Source organism: Pichia kudriavzevii, chromosome 3 (assembly GCF_003054445.1).
Source record: "Pichia kudriavzevii chromosome 3, complete sequence".
Classification (NCBI taxonomy): domain Eukaryota; kingdom Fungi; phylum Ascomycota; class Pichiomycetes; order Pichiales; family Pichiaceae; genus Pichia; species Pichia kudriavzevii.
In genome coordinates, this window is record NC_042508.1 from 108,704 (window position 1) to 127,113 (window position 18,410).

The 18,410-nt window shown below is 40.6% G+C and overlaps 11 protein-coding genes across 11 annotated transcripts; 6 read left to right on the plus strand and 5 right to left on the minus strand.

Moving 5' to 3' along the window:
• Window positions 1-54: 54 nt before the first annotated feature.
• Window positions 55-1,089, plus strand: C5L36_0C00640 (uncharacterized protein; the record flags this gene model as incomplete). The annotated part of the gene is made up of 1 exon (XM_029465737.1): window positions 55-1,089. One exon carries the CDS (start codon window positions 55-57, stop codon window positions 1,087-1,089), a length of 1,035 nt encoding a protein of 344 aa, XP_029321597.1.
• A 216-nt stretch (window positions 1,090-1,305) lies between these two features.
• Window positions 1,306-1,872, minus strand: C5L36_0C00650 (uncharacterized protein; the record flags this gene model as incomplete). The annotated part of the gene is made up of 1 exon (XM_029465738.1): window positions 1,306-1,872. One exon carries the CDS (start codon window positions 1,870-1,872, stop codon window positions 1,306-1,308), a length of 567 nt encoding a protein of 188 aa, XP_029321598.1.
• Window positions 1,873-2,484: 612 nt separating this feature from the next.
• On the minus strand, window positions 2,485-4,666 carry C5L36_0C00660 (uncharacterized protein; the record flags this gene model as incomplete). Its single annotated transcript, XM_029465739.1, has 2 exons — window positions 2,485-4,383; window positions 4,634-4,666. The coding sequence occupies 2 exons, from the start codon at window positions 4,664-4,666 to the stop codon at window positions 2,485-2,487; spliced, it is 1,932 nt and encodes a 643-aa protein (XP_029321599.1).
• Window positions 4,667-5,937: 1,271 nt separating this feature from the next.
• On the minus strand, window positions 5,938-6,525 carry C5L36_0C00670 (uncharacterized protein; the record flags this gene model as incomplete). The annotated part of the gene is made up of 1 exon (XM_029465740.1): window positions 5,938-6,525. One exon carries the CDS (start codon window positions 6,523-6,525, stop codon window positions 5,938-5,940), a length of 588 nt encoding a protein of 195 aa, XP_029321600.1.
• A 113-nt stretch (window positions 6,526-6,638) lies between these two features.
• Window positions 6,639-7,661, minus strand: C5L36_0C00680 (uncharacterized protein; the record flags this gene model as incomplete). Its single annotated transcript, XM_029465741.1, has 1 exon — window positions 6,639-7,661. One exon carries the CDS (start codon window positions 7,659-7,661, stop codon window positions 6,639-6,641), a length of 1,023 nt encoding a protein of 340 aa, XP_029321601.1.
• Window positions 7,662-7,806: 145 nt separating this feature from the next.
• Window positions 7,807-9,102, minus strand: C5L36_0C00690 (uncharacterized protein; the record flags this gene model as incomplete). Its single annotated transcript, XM_029465742.1, has 1 exon — window positions 7,807-9,102. The coding sequence occupies one exon, from the start codon at window positions 9,100-9,102 to the stop codon at window positions 7,807-7,809; it is 1,296 nt and encodes a 431-aa protein (XP_029321602.1).
• Window positions 9,103-9,594: 492 nt separating this feature from the next.
• Window positions 9,595-11,004, plus strand: C5L36_0C00700 (uncharacterized protein; the record flags this gene model as incomplete). The annotated part of the gene is made up of 1 exon (XM_029465743.1): window positions 9,595-11,004. The coding sequence occupies one exon, from the start codon at window positions 9,595-9,597 to the stop codon at window positions 11,002-11,004; it is 1,410 nt and encodes a 469-aa protein (XP_029321603.1).
• A 399-nt stretch (window positions 11,005-11,403) lies between these two features.
• On the plus strand, window positions 11,404-12,114 carry C5L36_0C00710 (uncharacterized protein; the record flags this gene model as incomplete). Its single annotated transcript, XM_029465744.1, has 1 exon — window positions 11,404-12,114. One exon carries the CDS (start codon window positions 11,404-11,406, stop codon window positions 12,112-12,114), a length of 711 nt encoding a protein of 236 aa, XP_029321604.1.
• Window positions 12,115-12,970: 856 nt separating this feature from the next.
• Window positions 12,971-14,497, plus strand: C5L36_0C00720 (uncharacterized protein; the record flags this gene model as incomplete). The annotated part of the gene is made up of 1 exon (XM_029465745.1): window positions 12,971-14,497. The coding sequence occupies one exon, from the start codon at window positions 12,971-12,973 to the stop codon at window positions 14,495-14,497; it is 1,527 nt and encodes a 508-aa protein (XP_029321605.1).
• Window positions 14,498-14,792: 295 nt separating this feature from the next.
• On the plus strand, window positions 14,793-16,316 carry C5L36_0C00730 (uncharacterized protein; the record flags this gene model as incomplete). The annotated part of the gene is made up of 1 exon (XM_029465746.1): window positions 14,793-16,316. The coding sequence occupies one exon, from the start codon at window positions 14,793-14,795 to the stop codon at window positions 16,314-16,316; it is 1,524 nt and encodes a 507-aa protein (XP_029321606.1).
• Window positions 16,317-16,554: 238 nt separating this feature from the next.
• Window positions 16,555-17,886, plus strand: C5L36_0C00740 (uncharacterized protein; the record flags this gene model as incomplete). Its single annotated transcript, XM_029465747.1, has 1 exon — window positions 16,555-17,886. The coding sequence occupies one exon, from the start codon at window positions 16,555-16,557 to the stop codon at window positions 17,884-17,886; it is 1,332 nt and encodes a 443-aa protein (XP_029321607.1).
• Between the last annotated feature and the right edge of the window lie 524 nt (window positions 17,887-18,410).

Sequence of the window (18,410 nt, forward strand, 5' to 3'; positions counted from 1 at the left end):
GAGTTTAATATTTTGATTGTGATTTATATATTCCAAGTGAGCAAACCATCAAGAATGTGTCGTTTTCTAATCTACAAGGGTAAAGACCCTATGACGTTGTCCAATCTGCTCACAAAGCCGCAGCACTCGATTATCAACCAGTCGTACGACTCTCGATTGAGGATTGATGCGCAGCCGGTGAATGGAGACGGGTTTGGAGTTGGATATTATACTTTGGATGGAGGGAGAGGAGACAGAGCACCGTGTCTTTATAAGGCCATCACGCCTGCATGGAACAACCTAAACTTACAAAGGATCAGTGAGAAGACCCGAAGCAAGCTTATATTTGCGCATGTTCGTGCGTCCACGTACGGTGTCTTGAGTGAAACCAACTGCCATCCCTTTACATACGAGAACATTATGTTTATGCACAATGGCGGAATATCCAATTTTGACAAGATCAAATTACGACTGATCAACTTTATAGATGAGAAGTTCTTTTTACAGATCAAGGGATCCACCGACAGTGAATGCTGCTTTGCTCTTCTACTCCATTGTCTCAAGGTGAATGGGTTTGATCCCGACAGTGGAGAGCTGTGTGATTTGAAAATCTTGAGACAGTCTGTCGTTGATACTATTCAGCACATCAAGAACTGGGTGAAGGAGGTCAGCAATGACCCTTCCTTATTGAATTTTGCCGTTACAGATGGTGAAAACATTGTTGTATCTAGGTACGTGACGTCCAGAACTGACGAGGCTGCCTCTCTCTACTTCTCCACGGGGTCCAACTTTGTCGAGTTTGCACCAGGGAGGTTCAAGATGGAGAGGATGAACAAGTCCCAGAACTTGGTGATGGTGGCCAGTGAGCCCTTGACTTTTGAACGTAACGACTGGTTGTCGGTCCCCACCAATTCCACAATCTCCATCAGCAAGTTGAATGTCTTGCTGCATCCAATTCTCGATGAGTACTATTCTCCAGACCCTACGCAGTCTCGGTCATTCGACTACGCTTCATCCAAGGGCATGATTGGCTCCTATCCAACCGAACAGGACACGTACAACGAGGTGCCGCCTCTTGAACGGGAGGGCCGAGCTGTGCCTACACACTGATGTGCAATGCAGGGCTCCCGTATCCGTCTTGTTGCGGCATACATGCTCTTCTTCACCTTGACGGTGGAGTTTTACTTTATACATATATACACGTCTAGCCAAGTTTGATCTAATAGCATTGCACCGTGCCATCTAGTAGTAGCAGTGCTTTACCTGCTCGTAGTAGTGCTTCACCTGCTCGTTGAGGCTGCACATTTACTCGTTGAGGCTGCACATTTAATCGTTGTAGTCGTTCTTTGGTGGTTCGCCATTCTCACTTCTCATGTACATGTCAATCGCCGTGGAGAAGGCTGCAAACCCAGCACATCCAATCAACATGGCCTCCGGCCCACTCTTGATGGCCAACCCACCGCCCGTTATGCATCCTGCAGCAGCTCCGTTGTAGAGATCAGATTTCCCCCTCATGCCCTCAATACAGCACTCCACACCGGAGAAGATGAGACCAATGTACCCAAAGTTCCGGGCACTCGACTTGGTCCTGCTCCACACGTCCCTGAACTGGATCTTCATCTGCTCCCGTAGCGGGAGCTTGAGGTACTGTTCCTGTGCAATGGCAGCCGCAGACCCTGTCATGCCAAGCCCGGCAGGCGAGTCGTACTGCATCGACGCCATAAAGAACCCAAAGGCACCACCCAACACAAACCCTGACCCACCGGCAAGAAGGGCCTTTCCAGGACACGACGACACAAATGCCATGATCTGACGTGCCCCTGCTTCGCCCTGCTCCTCGGGCGTCATTTCACTGAGTGGTTTCTCTGGCGGTGGTAGAAACGGATTGTTCATCTTCAGCTGCAATTTTCGTTGTTTGTTCTAGACACTCTTGTTCGAAGAAATAACTCGTCCCCTCTTTCTCAAAGAACGTGTGTCGATGTACTCAAGTTGACAGATTCGTCTCTAAAATATCCCTTTTCCCCCCTTCTGCAAGATTTTCCAGTGTGCAAAGTTCAAATTGGAGAAAAAAAAACTGAAATTCATGTGCTCGCCATGGCGTTGACGTCTAAGGCAAAGCCAAGAAGGTCTTTGTTTCCACATACATTAGCGTAAAGGTAAGGTAGGAGCAAGGTAAGAGTAAAGTAAGAGCAAGATAAAAGTAAGGTAAAAGTAAGGTGAAAATAAGGTGAAGGTTGAACCATTATGGAAATCTACAAGGTAATTGAGATTTGTCAATGGAGAGTTGATATTTCACATAATTTAATAGAGTATTATAGACATGATATTAGACATAAACTATGTACACCAGAGAAGGTTTTCGTCAACGTAATAATAATAATGGTGGTAGTAAAAGTAAGTAAAAAGTGGAGGAATCTAAATTTCTCTTTACAAGAGTTTCTCCCCAATAGTCAATTAATGGGGACGATTGGGGTTATTCCTTAGAAAAATCACAATAGCCATCTCTTAATTCTTTGAGTCGGTGTTTGAAGAGTCTTCAGAACTTTGATTCTTGTACATCTTTTCAAATAACTTCAAGGAGGATTGTTGTAATTCATCATACTTGGTCTTAATGTCGGCAACTTCAACGGTTTCACCACCATTAACCTTAACAACCAATTCTCTCAATTCGGAAATGAGCTTCTTGACTACTTCTGCATCAGTCTTATCCAACTTATCACCAAATTCAGTCAAGGATTTCTCGGTATCATTACATAATTGATCAGCCTTGTTGGTTTGTTCAATGGCTTCCTTTCTTGCCTTATCTTGATCCTTGAATTTTTCTGCATCATTGACCATCTTCTCGATTTCAGAATCAGTCAAACCAGAAGAACCTGCAACAGTAATAGAAGAATCCTTACCAGATGCCTTATCTTTAGCAGAAACATTGATAATACCATCTGCATCAATATCAAAGGTAACTTCAATTTGTGGAACACCCTTTGGAGCTGGTGGAATACCTGCAAGTGTGAAATTACCAATCAATTTATTATCTCTAACTAATTCTCTTTCACCTTGAAAGACTCTAATTTCAACAGATGTTTGACCATCTGCAGCAGTTGAGAAAACTTGGGATTTCTTTGTTGGAATAGTTGTATTTCTTGGAATCAATCTTGTGAAAACACCACCTAAAGTTTCAATACCTAAAGATAATGGTGTAACATCCAATAATAAAACATCCTTAACTTCACCTGATAAAACTGCACCTTGAATTGCTGCACCAATAGCAACAGCTTCATCTGGATTGACAGCTTTGGAAGGTTCTTTACCGAAAATCTCCTTAACAGTTTCAATAACTTTTGGCATTCTTGACATACCACCAACCAGAATAACTTCACCAACTTCAGATGCATTCAAGTTAGCATCCTTTAATGCCTTCTTACAAGGTTCAAAAGTCTTTTTAATTAATGGTTCAACCAACTTTTCCAATTGAGATCTAGTCATCTTTAAGTTGATATGTTTTGGACCAGTTGCATCTGCAGTAATAAATGGTAAGGAAATCTCAGTTGAAAGTGCAGAAGATAATTCAATTTTCGCCTTTTCAGAAGCTTCTCTAATTCTTTGAATTGCCATTCTATCACCATTCAAATCAATGTTGGATTCCTTTTTAAATTCTTCAACAATATATCTAACTAATGCAATATCAAAATCTTCACCACCTAAATGGGTATCACCATTAGTAGATTTAACTTCGAAAACACCATTATCAATATCTAAAATTGAAATATCAAAAGTACCACCACCTAAATCGAAAACAGCAACAACTTTAGAATCATCCTTCTCTAAACCATAGGCTAATGCTGCTGCAGTTGGTTCATTGACAACTCTTGCAACATTTAAACCAACAATTGCACCTGCATCCTTGGTTGCTTGTCTTTGTGAATCATTGAAATAAGCTGGAACAGTAACAACTGCATCTTTAACTGGCTTACCAAGATAAGCTTCTGCAGTTTCCTTCATTTTATTTAAAACAAACCCACCAACTTGAGCTGGAGAATATCTTTCACCTCTAGCTTCAACCCAAGCATCACCATTGGTATGCTTGACAATCTTGTAAGGAACCTCCTTAATGTCACGTTGAACTTCAGCATCTTCAAATCTTCTACCAATCAATCTCTTGGTAGCAAAGAGGGTGTTTTCAGGATTAACAACAGCTTGTCTCTTTGCTGGAATACCAACTAATCTTTCGCCATCCTTGGTGAAGGCAACAACAGAAGGAGTAGTTCTTGAACCTTCCGCATTTTCAATAATCTTTGGGGTCTTACCTTCCATCACTGCAACGGCAGAGTTGGTAGTACCTAAATCGATACCAATAACGGTACCTTGCACCTTGTTAGAGTTGTATCTAACAAACTTCTTTGGAGTCTATTCAAACAAACAAACAAATAAATAAATAAAATGTTAGTACCATGTTAGACAGGTTTCATAGTATGGTGGCAACTCTACTCGTCAATTACAGGAGCATCTTCACCCTCCCTGTTTAAATCCTATTGTCTTTCATGTCATATGGAAAGACATCAGATAAAATGAAATAAAGTAAGAGGACAAAGATCCCTCCCTGTTCGTTCCCCTAGGATGGGACAACGAGACCGGTTGATGGGACATAAATACATACTGCTTTGATGTTCTTGGAGACGTTGGCTAACATTGGAGATGGAATGTTGAATGAAGTAATGTTCGACAAACAAAAGTGGCAAAACAAACAGGAAAGAGAAAGTAGTTATAAAAGAACATGCCTTGACTATATAAAAGAATCCACCATTGGGGGGCAAAATGGTGACAAGTTGGAAAATGCTCAGCGAATACGCTCCATTTCCTCACTCGCTGCAATTGTCAATTCCTGAAATGACTCTATTAAGAAAACGGCATTTTTTTTTTCCCTTGCAACGCCCCCCCCCCAGAGAATGTTCAAGAAAAAAAAAAGTTCATAGCGCGGGAGGGGGAATACAACATCAGAAATAGTCACAGATTTTAAAGGGGTTTCCTTTTTGGGGTTTTTCCTTTTGGGGGGGAGGGTCCCTTTCTTTTAAGAGACACCTATTAAACTATGATTCTGTTGCCTTTTTATCTTTTCATGTATATGGGCAAAGTACAACTTACTATTAGTGATACACAAAATTGCCCATTGGGGAAATAGTCGATGAAGTTGCCCCCTCTTCCCCTCTCTTCCCCCCCCCCCCCCCCTCGATTTTTCTAAACTAAATCAGATTGCCCCATTTTAGGTTGTCCTCCACGGCTTCTAGAAGGTTCTATTTTGTTTTAATTATTTAATGTTTTTCCGATTTTCAAATTTATTCTAATTTTTCTTTCTTGCGTGTGTTTTCCATCCGTACAGTATTTCTCGTTGCCGATTTCGGCTTGTTCTCCTCCCCTCGCTCGCCCGGCTTGCCCGCTCTGCACGACGTGTTTTAGGGTATATCCATCCAGACGTTGCAGTTCGTAATGCACCCCGAAGGAGAGACTCGACGTGTCCAAGAGGAAACGAGGGTGCTCCCCCTTGCATCCCACACAGACCGGCGCCAGATCGGCGTCTCCGCAAACAACCTGCTATGGGGGAACCCCCCGCACAGAGGCACCTTCTAGCGGCTTCTCCTGTGTTTTGTCCTGAAAACTGTATCTGTATTATCTTTGATATCTACTATCTATACTGACTGTACTGTACTGACTGTACTAACTGTACTAACTGTACTAACTGTACTAACTGTACTAACTGTACTAATTATACTATCTTTTAAATCTATACTAATTGCACTATGTTAACTGTACTATCTTCAATATTCGTACTATCTTCAATATTCGTACTATCTTTGATATCTGTACAAGATTTCTGTACTAATTGCACTATGTTAACTGTACTATCTTTAATTTCTGTACTAATTGCAATATGTTAACTGTACTAATTGCACTATGTTAACTGTACTATCTTCCTATACTACCTGTACTACCGTTGATATCTTTAACATCTTTCCCATCTTTAATATCTTCACTACCGTTGATATCTTTAATATTCGTCGTATCTTTAACATCTTTCCCATCTTTAATATCTTCACTACCGTTGATATCTTTAATATTCGTCGTATCTTTAACATCTTTAATACCTGCACAACGTCTCCCGTCTGCCCCCCGCCAACGCACCGCATCCACCGCCTTCTTCACCAACTCCTCCTCAATACCGCCGTCATAACTGTCCACCACCCGCTGCAACAGCTTCCGCTCACTTAGTACACTTCCCCGTGCACGCTCCTCCCGCAGAATCGCCTCCACTCGTCCCTTCACCTCATCGACTCGTCGAGACAAACAGCCGCCATCACCTTCATGACCTTCGTCACCCCTACGGACCCCTGCCTCGACCTTCCTCTGTAACTCCTTCGCCCTCACACGCTCTAACACGCTGCTGCAACCCCCACCGCCTCCTCGCCGGTCGACGCGTTTGCCCACCTTCGCCACGGTAAAACCTCTGGACCCGCATATGACACTCTCGTCCTTTATCGAGAGTCTTCGATGCATCTGATCAATCTAAAACAAATGTTCCTACCATTGACATAGATATATATATATATATATATATATACGTATATTGAATGTCTCTGTATACTATACAACTTCTATACAGGCATTTCCTAATTAGAAATCTCTGAAAGTCGCGCCATCAACGCCGCAAGCTGCAAATACGTTGAAACGCCCTCAACTAAACGCAACTGACACTCTCCAACTAACCTCAAAACAGATAATACACTCTCATGATCTATCTTGTTATTACTATTAGTACTACTATTAGTATTATTGGCAATATCTAGGGTCTTGCTCACACGGAAACACACATTGACAATGTCCACTGCAGAGTACCCTTTCCCCCATAGCCCTTGTAGTACTGCTAAAGCGCCGTCAATGTCCCCCAAGAGTGCCTGTTGTAACATGCGACGCACAAGCAAAGGATTGGGAGTATCGACAATCTTAAAGACATTCTCCGAGTTCACCATATGGAACCCATAGTAGACGCTCTGTAGATTGTTGACTGCCTGGCGCATGTCTCCATCACTGGTGAAGATTAAGGCACTCAACCCATCATCTGTAACTGTCTCTATTTTCTCCCCCTTAATGATACGGTTCAAATTGGCTAGAACATCCTCGTCGTTGAGCTTGTTAAAGCGTAAAATGGAACATCTCGATTGTAATGGCTCGATGATCTTGCTGGATTGATTACACGAGAAGACAAACCTGGTGCTATTGGAATAGATCTCCATGGTTCGTCTCAATGCCTGTTGTGCACTGGCAGTAATTGAATCTGCCTCATCTAATATGACAATCTTGTGTCGGTTATGTCTTAGGTTGACCTTCTTTTGAGCAAAAGTCTTGATCATGTTTCGAACAACTTCAATCCCTCTGTCATCACTAGCATTCAATTCTAGCACGGCCTCCCTCATCACCTTCACATCCCCATCAAACAGCTCCCTCGCAAGACACAGCACCGCAGTCGTCTTGCCAATCCCTGGCATCCCGCTGATGATGAGATGCGGTAGGTTCCCGTCAATGGCCATCCTCTTCAACGCCCTAATCGTCTCCTTGTTCCCAACAACTTCGTCCAACGTCACTGGACGGTACTTCTCCACCCAGGGCAGCTCAAGATCTAAGGGGAAACTCATTTGTATTGTAGATGTTTGTATCGTAGGCGTATATATATATATATATATATCTATATACTTATTGTCATATATATAAAGAAACAAAAGGAGATCAACAAAGTCAGAAACTGAAAACTCAAACTGGAAATGGTGAAAATCCTGAAGTTTACGCGTTCTTCTTCTCCTTCCTCTTACGTTTCACCAGTCCAGTCAAGTCATTGGCTGCTATTCTCTTTCCATCTCTCCCATTACACTCATCGCCTCCTCCATGACCGCTGGTGGTAACACCAAACAGTACTTGCTTGAGCATGGCCTTCTCCTCCCGGCGCTGTGCTTGCATCTCCCGTAACTCCTTCATCCGCTCCTCAACGTCCTTGCGTAACTCAATATCGACACAACTCTCCCTATCTAATGCCTGTAAAACCTTCTCAATGGCATCAACAGCCCCTTCAATCGATTCCTCATCACCAACAAACTCGTAAGCAAGAGAAAGCTTGAACTGTGCCTCCCGGTACATCCCTCCCTTGGGCCCATGCGTCTCCATAATCACCTTCACCGCATTCCCAAAATCTTCAACTGCTTGCGTAAAGTTCTCCGTCTCGAGACCAATGTCTCCCATAAGTAGATGCACATCGGCTAGTCTCTCTTGGACCTTCTTCTTCTCTTCAGCTACGGTCTCATCGCCTTCGGCCCTCCCATTGAGCTCCTCCATCCGTTTCTCGTACAACACCCGTGTAAGCTCAAGGATATCCCATGCAATCTCAAAATCAGACACCTCTTCCTCTCCCCCTTGGGCAACTTCTTTACCCTGATCTTGACCATTGGAACCTTCCACTTCTTCATCATTGGAACCTTCCACTTCTTCATCAGAACTCTCTTCTTCACCACCTTCTCCTGTCTCGTCGTCACCCGTAGGAGCATCCCGACAGTCCATACTCGCTTCCTCTTTTACCGTCTCCTTAGTTCCCTTGTTCGATTCCTCTTTCAACTTCTTCGATTCCTCTTTCAACTTCTTCGATTCCTCTTTCAACTTCTTCGATTCCTCTTTCAACTTCTTCGATTCCTCATTCTCCTTTTCATCCTCGTCCCCCTCTTCTTCTCCCTCATCCTCTTCCTCAATGGCAACACTATCGTTAAATTGAAACCCGCTAGATTCTTCCTCTACTTCTTGCTCCAAATTCTCACCGCCACACCCATCCTCAACAGTTCCTCCAGACCGAGCCCCTTCTTCAGCTCCAACTCCAGAACCTTCCCCCGCCTTACTGCCAAACACGTCGTTCGTAGCAACTCCATTCGCAAAGAGCGCCTTTGCATACAAGAACATCAAGTCCGGATCGTCCTTCGACGTGTCCAAATTGGACACCTGACACGCCTCCGAATATAACTCTACCGCATTCGCATACTCCTTATGAGCCATGGCTTCTGCTCCTAATCTCAACAGCGTCTCCAATGATACCGACATGGTTTCTCTGTAATGATTCGTCTATACTCTTGATTCTTCCTTCAGTTACTGCCGTTGTCTTCACTTCACTCTGTAATCTTCCCGTTGCAGTTACAGTCGTTGTTGTAGTTGAAGTCGTTATTGTAGTTACAGTCGTTGTTGTAGTTACAGTTGATTTTGTCTACACCTGTGCTTTTTACTCTCAAATTAAAACCGGAAAACGCCAAAATCTTTGTAAAACACGAAACTTGGCCTGTTTTTTTTAGAAAAGTGGAATTAAAACAAAAAAAAAAGAAAAAACAAGAGACTGTAAATTTTTACCAACTTTCTCTGTTTTTTTTTCTCGCTCTACTCTTTTCATCCCTTGTTGTTGCCCATTAGGAAAATCGAGGTGAAGTTAATTGATGTTTGTTTATGTTGGAATTCAATGGTTGATTTGATTGGATCTTCAGTAGAACTGACAAATACAGCGCCAGGTCCATTTATACAGACACACCCGGCTAAGACAAGACAATGACGGACGTTGCAGTGACACAGCACATGGGCGAGCTCTCTCTCGATGCACATTCCAACCAATCTTCTGTCCACAATCTTCCACTGCATTCTGTAATTGAGGACAACAAAAGCAACAGTTCCAAAATCATCCGTAGGAAGCTCAATGGATACGTTGGCTTTGCAAACTTGCCTAAACAATGGCATAGAAAGTCGATCAGAAGGGGCTTCAATTTCAACCTCATGGTTGTTGGTGAGAAAGGTCTTGGTAAATCGACACTTGTTAATACCCTATTCAACAGGGATTTATATGACTTGAATAATTCAAAAGCTTACCAAATCGACCTGGACAATACTGAGGACCAAATCAAAATTGAAACTCTCAATACTGAAATCGAGGAAAACAACGTTAAATTGAATTTACAAGTGATTGATTGTACTGGATTTGGAGATTCTATTGATCATACAAACTCCGTCAAACCAATTATTGATGAAATCGATTCGAGGTTTGACTCATATTTGGAAATGGAGACCAAAATCAATAGATCATCTTTAGCTATTAAAGATAATAGAATCCATGCTTTGTTGTATTTTATCGAACCAACTGGACATTGCTTGAAACCTTTAGATATTAATTTTATGAAACAAGTCCATGAAAAGGTCAATTTGATTCCAATCATTGCCAAATCGGATATTCTAACCGATTTGGAAGTTGAAGATTTCAAACAAAAGATTGTTCAAGATCTTCAAAATCAAAATATCAAATTCTTCAGCCCAAAAATTTATGAAAATGATGATCAAGAAACTAGATTGACTAATAATGAAATTATTTCCAAGATCCCGTATGCCATTGTTGGCTCGAACCAGTTGATCAAATTGAATGATGGTAGACTGGTTAGAGGTAGAAGTTATCCTTGGGGGATTGTTGAGGTTGACAATGAGTTACATTGTGATTTTGTAAAATTGAGACAATTACTAATTAGAAATTCTATGGAAGAACTGAAAGAAATAACCAATAAGAAATTATATGAAAATTATAGACTTGAGAAATTATCTAAAATGGGTATTAAACAAGACGATTCAGTTTTCAAAGAATTCGACCCAGTCTTAAAACAAGAAGAAGAAAAGAGGTTGCATGAGGCAAAATTGTTAAACTTGGAAAAACAAATGAAGGAGATCTTCCAGCAAAAAGTTAGCAGGGAGGAGAAAAAGCTACAAGAAACTGAAGCTGATTTGTTCAGCAAACATAAAGAAATGAGAGACAAGTTGCTAAAACAAATAAAAATGTTAGAAGATAAAAAGAAAGAATTGGAGGCAAGTGCTAACTTTGTTGACCATTCTTCACAGCAGCATCAAATTCAGCAACAGATTCAACAACAACAACAACAACAACAACCAACGAAAACTAAGAAAGGGTTCTTACGTGGCTAGTTAATAAAGAAGTTGAATGTGTGAATTGAAAATCTATAATCTACTATATCCCCCATCGCCCGTGTTCCTTACATTTCATCCACTTTTTCTGTCTTCTGCCCTGTTTGGTTCAGTTATTACTATAAGTGTATATGATTCCCATATATAAGTCGTCTAGATATATTTGATCAAGTACAAGTGCACACTGCTGCTACCAGACTCGAAAGAAAAGGAGGCAGCCAAGTAGAATAGCCGATCCCGTGTTTCCATGTTTCAGACATTTTCTTTAGTAGCCTAAATAGGAAATACCCAAAGACAGTCTACCTACTCTTGGTTTGCTTTCTTATAAATTGATTGCCATCCATAATTTTATTAAGATAGAACCTTCACCTTATGTTGTAGACTATTTGTCAACAGGTAATGGTTATAAGAGTGTTGTTGTTTGCGTTCCTCTGTGCTGTCTCTAGCACTGAGATAATCACCACCACCCTCGACTCAGCAGGGGAGAAAACAGCTGCCGTTGTGGAGCAAGAGGATTTCATCAAAGCCATTATGAGAGACGCATTGGCCAGCCAAGACAAGTATGCATCCGTAATGACAGAGAAAAGCATGGAGGTTCCTCCCGAACTACTGCAGTTTCTACTTGCCCTAGACAATGTAGAGATTACAGATTTCCCAACGGCCAGTTTTGCCGACCATTTCCCCTTTGACGAGTTTGCTACTTTTGTCACCAATTTCCCCTGGTACTCTAGTTATTTGACCGAGAATGGGCTAACTTCATTTAAACAACCAAGCGATTTTTCAACAATAGTCATTACACAAGGTAAAGATGATTATACCTCATTGTCAACTGACTCGTTCACCCCTGCTGCTTCTTCAACATTCCCAATTGTTCCACATAAGACCACTGCCAACCAAAAAATATCAGAAACCACAGCAGTTACAGGAATTTCCTCCACTAATATCACCCCAAACTCCTCTTCTTCTTCTTCTTCTTCTTCTTCTTCTTCTACCCCATTCTCTGCTACTACTATTACCACCATTCATTTGAAAACACCAAATGAAGCAGGGCACACGGTACCGCCTCTTCCATCAGTTCTTGTTTTATTCCTCCTGGCTCTGTTTTGCTAGATCTAGCACTCTCTCCATTTGCAAAAGCTTAATCAAATAGGCAAAAATGTTAGTAAATTGCTGTGTTTTTTTTAATTTTTTTTTCTCTCTTTATGTAGACACTATTTAATCAAGTATAACATACCAATCTTTGAAACCCAGTATCTCTCAATCTTTCCTGTATTAAGCGCAACATTTCCTGATCCGATAGATGCGTACCCACTGGAACTGCTAGTGATTCGGAGGTATTCAACTTTACACTTTTATCAACAACGCATACTTGCAACGACGATAAGTGGCGTTTCCAACGTATACATTCGTCTACACCCATCGTAAACTGAACCCTCCCCCAGTTACCAATTGCTAAATCCCAGTATTTCATGGCCATTTCACCGTTCCGGAAGTACACTTTCAAACCGTACTCCACGTGTTGCTTGATTTCTAGTACTTGGTTTAACAAACTCCCACAAGCCGTCCTACTGATAACAACTGTCATAGGTGTATTTGCTACCAACACCATCCACAGCGGACCATCTTCCAACTGTACCCAGCCCCCAACTTTTTGGCTGTAGAGGGACACATTGTAAATAGTACACTCTAAGATCTTCATTTGTAGCTTGTTTTTAAAGGATAGATAGAGTGCTGGTTTGCGACTTGCAACACATAACGCTGAGCCTCAACTCAAGTATTTCAATTTTCATGAATTCGTGTTGCTTCCTCTGTTTTTGTTTTGTATTTTTTTTTTGTTTTCTTTTCGTCCTTATCAGCGTTTGCTCCATTGACAACAACAACATCTTCATTGACACCCTTATCACTCGAATGGAGAAAGCTAGTGTTTACAGACTATACACTCCATTTTAGTTGAAGGACACGCTATATGACACACGTAACTGAGGAAGAAACACCGCATGGACGCCATATGGGTGTCACGGATGTCATTATGATGATTGTCCAACGGATCATTGGGTCTGGAATTTTTGCCGTATCTTCCATGATATACAGGGATGTTGGGGGTTCCCCAGCTTTGTTTTTCCTAGTATGGCTTATCTCAGGATACTCGAGCTATGCAGGACTTATGTGCTTCTCCGAATTGGGGTCAGTCATCCCTAGAAGCGGTGGGTTGAAGGTTTTTCTTCCTATAATCTACGAAAAACCTTATATGATGATAAATGTGGTGTTTGGGATCTTCATTGTTATTTTTGGGTCTATCATTGCCAATGTCATGATATTTGGTGAGTATTTACTTTATGCTCTGGGCTATCCAGATGGTGAGTTTATGGATACCTACTATAGACCCATTGGCTTTGCATTCTTGACCCTAGTGAGTATCATGTTGTTGATATCAACTAAATTTGTGGTTAGACTACAGACAATCACGGGTATTCTGAAAATCATCCTATTATGTGCCGTTTCTTTGATGGGGTTAACAGTATTGATTTTACCTTCTAGGGTGACGCATATACCTAACAATTTACATGCAAAGGATTTCTTTTCTATAAAAACTCAGGTCACTGTGGGTTCCTTCACCTCTGCCGTCATGAAGGGGATCTTCTCCTTCAATGGCTGGCATACCATCCACAACGTTTTGGGTGAAATTAAAGACCCTGTGAAAACAATGAGAATAGCAGCGCCGTTGTCTATCTTTCTTATCAATCTATGTTATTTTCTAATCAACATAACATATCTAATTGTTATACCATCTGACGAGCTACTGGAAATAGACGAAATGGTGGGACTTGTGTTGTTTGAAAAGTTTTTTGGCGATTCATTTGGCAAGATCATATTGTCTGCATTGATTGCCTTCTCTGTTGGGGGCAATATCGTTACTGTTCTTTACCATATTTCCAGAATCAACCAAGAAATCTTTAGGGAGGGATTCTTGCCATTCAGTAAAATGGGTGCAACAAATTACCCCTTCAAAACTCCAATCGGATCATTGTTGGTACCATTTGTTATAACTACATCATTTTTATTAATACCAACATCGTCAAGTATTTTCAATTATACAATTAACATGGAAAGTTACCCAACACAAATATTCTTTGGTCTTGCCTGTTTTGGTATCATTATTCTAAGGAAACGGTCGCCAGATATTATCCCAAGTATCAAAGCTTCCTATTTTGATATAGGTTTCATGATTATTTTCTCCGTTGCTATGTTCCTAGGTCCTTTGATCAAGCCAGACCAATCACAGTTTCCTGGACTACCAAACTACGCTTACACTTCAATAGTTATATTACTATTATGCATGTTGTACTGGCTACTCATGTTTAAACTAGTTCCGAGATTACTAAATTATCGTTTGGAAAAGCACGAGGAAACTCTTTATGACGGCTTAACCATCACTAAATGGGAAAAAATCAAAGATGTTAATTCCACCTATGAACCGATCTCAGATGTGTGAAGCTCTCTTGCCACATCAAAAAATGTCTTCTACTTTGCAATTTATCCAAACAGCGTGACTTGCCGATTACTTACTCACAAATGAAGATATTCTGGGAGAAGAAGGAGAAGAGAGAAAAAGAGAGAGAAAAGGTGGCTTGTAGACAAAAAAAAAAATAACTTATATCTGAGCCACACTTTTTGTTTACTTGTATGATCTCTGTACAAGGGAAAGCAAACAATAATCAAAAATACAAACACTAGTTGTTATTAGTCAGTATTTGTCTAAACTTATATAAATCTACATTCAAGACTACATGACGCATGTAAGTAGAGAAGAAAGTCCACATGGGCGGCATTTGGGAGTTACTGATGTCATCATGATGATTGTCCAACGTATCATTGGGTCTGGGATCTTTGCTGTGCCATCGATGATCTACAAAGATGTTGGTGGTTCACCGGCACTATTTTTCTTGGTTTGGATCATTGCAGGATATTCGAGTTATGCAGGCCTCATGTGTTATGCGGAGTTAGGGTCTATCATCCCTAGAAGTGGTGGTCTAAAGGCTTTTTTGCCAGTCATTTATCACAAGCCTTACATGATGATAAATGTAGTTTATGGAACTTACATTCTTGTTTTTGGTTCGATTGTTTCTAACGTCATTATTTTCGGTGAATACTTCTTGTCTGCTTTGGGGTACTCGCAGGGTGAGTTCACAAAGCAGCATTATAAGACGGTTGGTATAGTATTTTTAGGAGGGCTGTGTCTCATGTTACTGATTCACACAAGGTTCGTTGTTAAATTACAAACCATTATGGGTATTGTAAAAATCACCCTGATATCCTCCGTCTCCCTGATAGGAATTTTTGTGTTGGCGTTGCCTTCAAATGAACCCAAATTCACAAACAACATACACACTAGCGATTTTTTCACTATCAAGACCCAAATTACTATTGCGTCATTCATTTCCGCCGTCATGAAAGCTATATTTTCTTGTAATGGCTGGCAGTCAATTTATAATGTTCTTGATGAGATTAAAGATCCCGTTAGAACAATGAAAATAGCTGCTCCTTCATCAATATTTTTGATACAGTTGTGTTTTTTCTTGATTAACTTGACATACCTGATTATTATACCATCAGATGAACTGCTTGAAACTGATAAATTGGTAGGTCTTGTATTGTTTGAGAAACTTTTTGGTAACTCACTGGGCAGGGTGATCTTGTCCTCTCTAATTGCATTCTCTGTTGCTGGCAACATAACTACAGGGATCTATCATTCATCGAGAGTAAACCAAGAAATCTTCAAAGAGGGATTTCTACCATTCAGCAGGACTTTGGTAAAAAACTATCCGTTCAAGTCGTCCCCGGGATCTTTATTACTTCCTCTTCTAATTACAGCTTCATTTCTTTTCGTACCAACAACTTCGAGTATCTTCAGTTATGTTATTAATTTGGATGGTTACCCGTCTCGATTCTTTTTCGGTCTTGCATCCTACGGTATCCTGGTACTGAGGAGACGAAAACCTGACGTTGTTCCAGGAATAAAGGCTTCCAACTGGGAAATTGGATTCATAATATCACTCTCTACCTTTATGGTACTTGGTCCATTGCTTAAACCCGATAATTCACGGTTCCCCGGTTTACCCAACTACACCTACGTTTCACTGTGCCTATTGGGAGTGTGCACGTTGTACTGGTTTTTCATGTTCAAGATCGGTCCTAAATTGTTTCATTATGAACTTTCGGAAAAACATGAAACACTAAATGACGGTATGGTGATCACAACGTGGGAAAAACTTAAAGACACCATTCCTGGAACGTCGTACGGGTCTGTATAATTGCGTACCAAAGGACCCTATTAGTACATGCCATTAAACTTTATAATTTTCAGGGTAAATAGAAACACATTCACATGAATACATAAACAAATATCCAGATTTGGAAAAGTCGGAATATGGATGTGCAAGATCTTTTTTTTTTCTTTTTCTTTTTCACAATTTATATACCAAACTACAAAACTTGTCCTTTTAAACAGACCTTCCTTTTTTTTCCAGTGCAATCACCTAGAGACTACAGATGGCTTCATTATACGAGGTTCTTGGGGTAGAGTCCTCCGCAACAGAGGGCGAAATCCGCAAGGCCTATAGGAAACTAGCGCTCAAATTTCATCCTGATAAAGTGTCTCCAGAGGAGAGAGAGACAAGTGAAATAAAGTTCAAAGAAATAACTGAAGCGTATGAGATTTTATGTGATGAAGATAAGCGAAGAGACTATGACTTGGGTGGATCTAGAAGAGAAGCCCCAGGATATAGTTTCAACGATTTTGAAGAGTTTGGCGGCTTTGGTGGAGGTGGGTTTGGTGGCGATTTTGATGCCGATGATTTTGCTAATTTCTTTGGAACTAACTTCAACGCTAGGAGATCAGGAGGGAACTCCAGTTTTAATCATCCAAATGTTGGTGAGCTAGACATTAAATTTGAAATTAACGTGACGTTAAAAGATCTCTATTTTGGGAAGCTAATCAAGAAAACGTACAAAAGAGATACAATCTGCATTAAATGTAACGGTAAAGGTTTACGAAAGAATGCAGTGGAAATTGACTGTCCAGCCTGTCGGGGACTCGGTGTTGTTGAAGAATACCGAAGAATGGGGGGTATGGCATTTGTTGAACGCGTCAAATGTAGACAATGTGATGGTAAGGGTAAGTATTCAAGGCCCGATGACAAATGTCGTAAATGCAAAGGTAGCGGCACTATGAAGGAAGAATGCACCTGTGAATTTCAAATACAGAGAGGCTCTCCAAATGCAGGTGAAGTTACGATAAATGATATGGGTCATATTAAACCTAATTTGCCTAAAGGCCGAGCAATATTGAAGTTTACCTATACCAAGGATCCAAAGGAAAATGAGCTATTCCATAGAGAGGGCAATGATCTGTACACCAAGATTTCGGTGAGTTTGGTTGATGCATTATGCGGATTTGAAAACGAAAAACTAGTCCAAACCTTAGACCATAGGTGGTTGAACGTTAAAGTTCCAATGGGTAAAGTACTAAAGCCCGGCGATTGTATAGTTATCAAAGGTGAAGGTATGCCGATTCCAGGGTCCATGTTCAACTCATCCGGTGATCTCTTTATTGGTATAGAGATTATTTTCCCTAAAGACGGCTGGATGGTCGAGAGAGGGGATAGGAATAGATTGATGGACATCCTCGGACATGTGGAAAACAAGCCTGATGCTAATGATAATGACCAAACCGATGATGAAAAATCAACTCCAACCGTTTTCCAAATCAAAGAGAAAGACGCCGTTCCAAAATCTTTTAATACCTACGTCAACAACACCGAAGTTAAAACTTTTGGAACAGGAAACGACAAAGGATGGTTTGGTGGCTGGTTTGGATGGTAATTACGTAGTGTGGCCATATGTGGTATGGTTACCCATCTTCATAGATTTACTTGTATATAGTGGTGACTTACGTGTAGATTTTAGGACATCACCCAATATAGCCGATAGCCGATATGAATTATAGCCGAAAAAATCAAAAATGGCAACAATCTCTTTTTTTTTTCTCACTTTCATGTCTTGATGGAAAAAGAAACAATAATGCACACCTAAATCTCTTTCTTCTAAACAATTTCCATGTCACAATTGCAACATAACGGGAATTGTAGTATTTCTGAAAGAACAGGCGAAACACTGGTTTTATTCAATATGAACTAGCTATTTGGAAGATATTTGAGATAAAGAAGACAGAAAAAAACAATCATGATGCAAAATCATTGAAAGACCATAAAATGTAACATGGTTTTTCTTTTTGAAAAAATTACCCAAATATAATCAGATTGCCTTTTTTATAGCAGATCTCACACACTTACGGTATCAATACATCACTTGCTAATATTATGAATTGATATTACACAAACATTTTA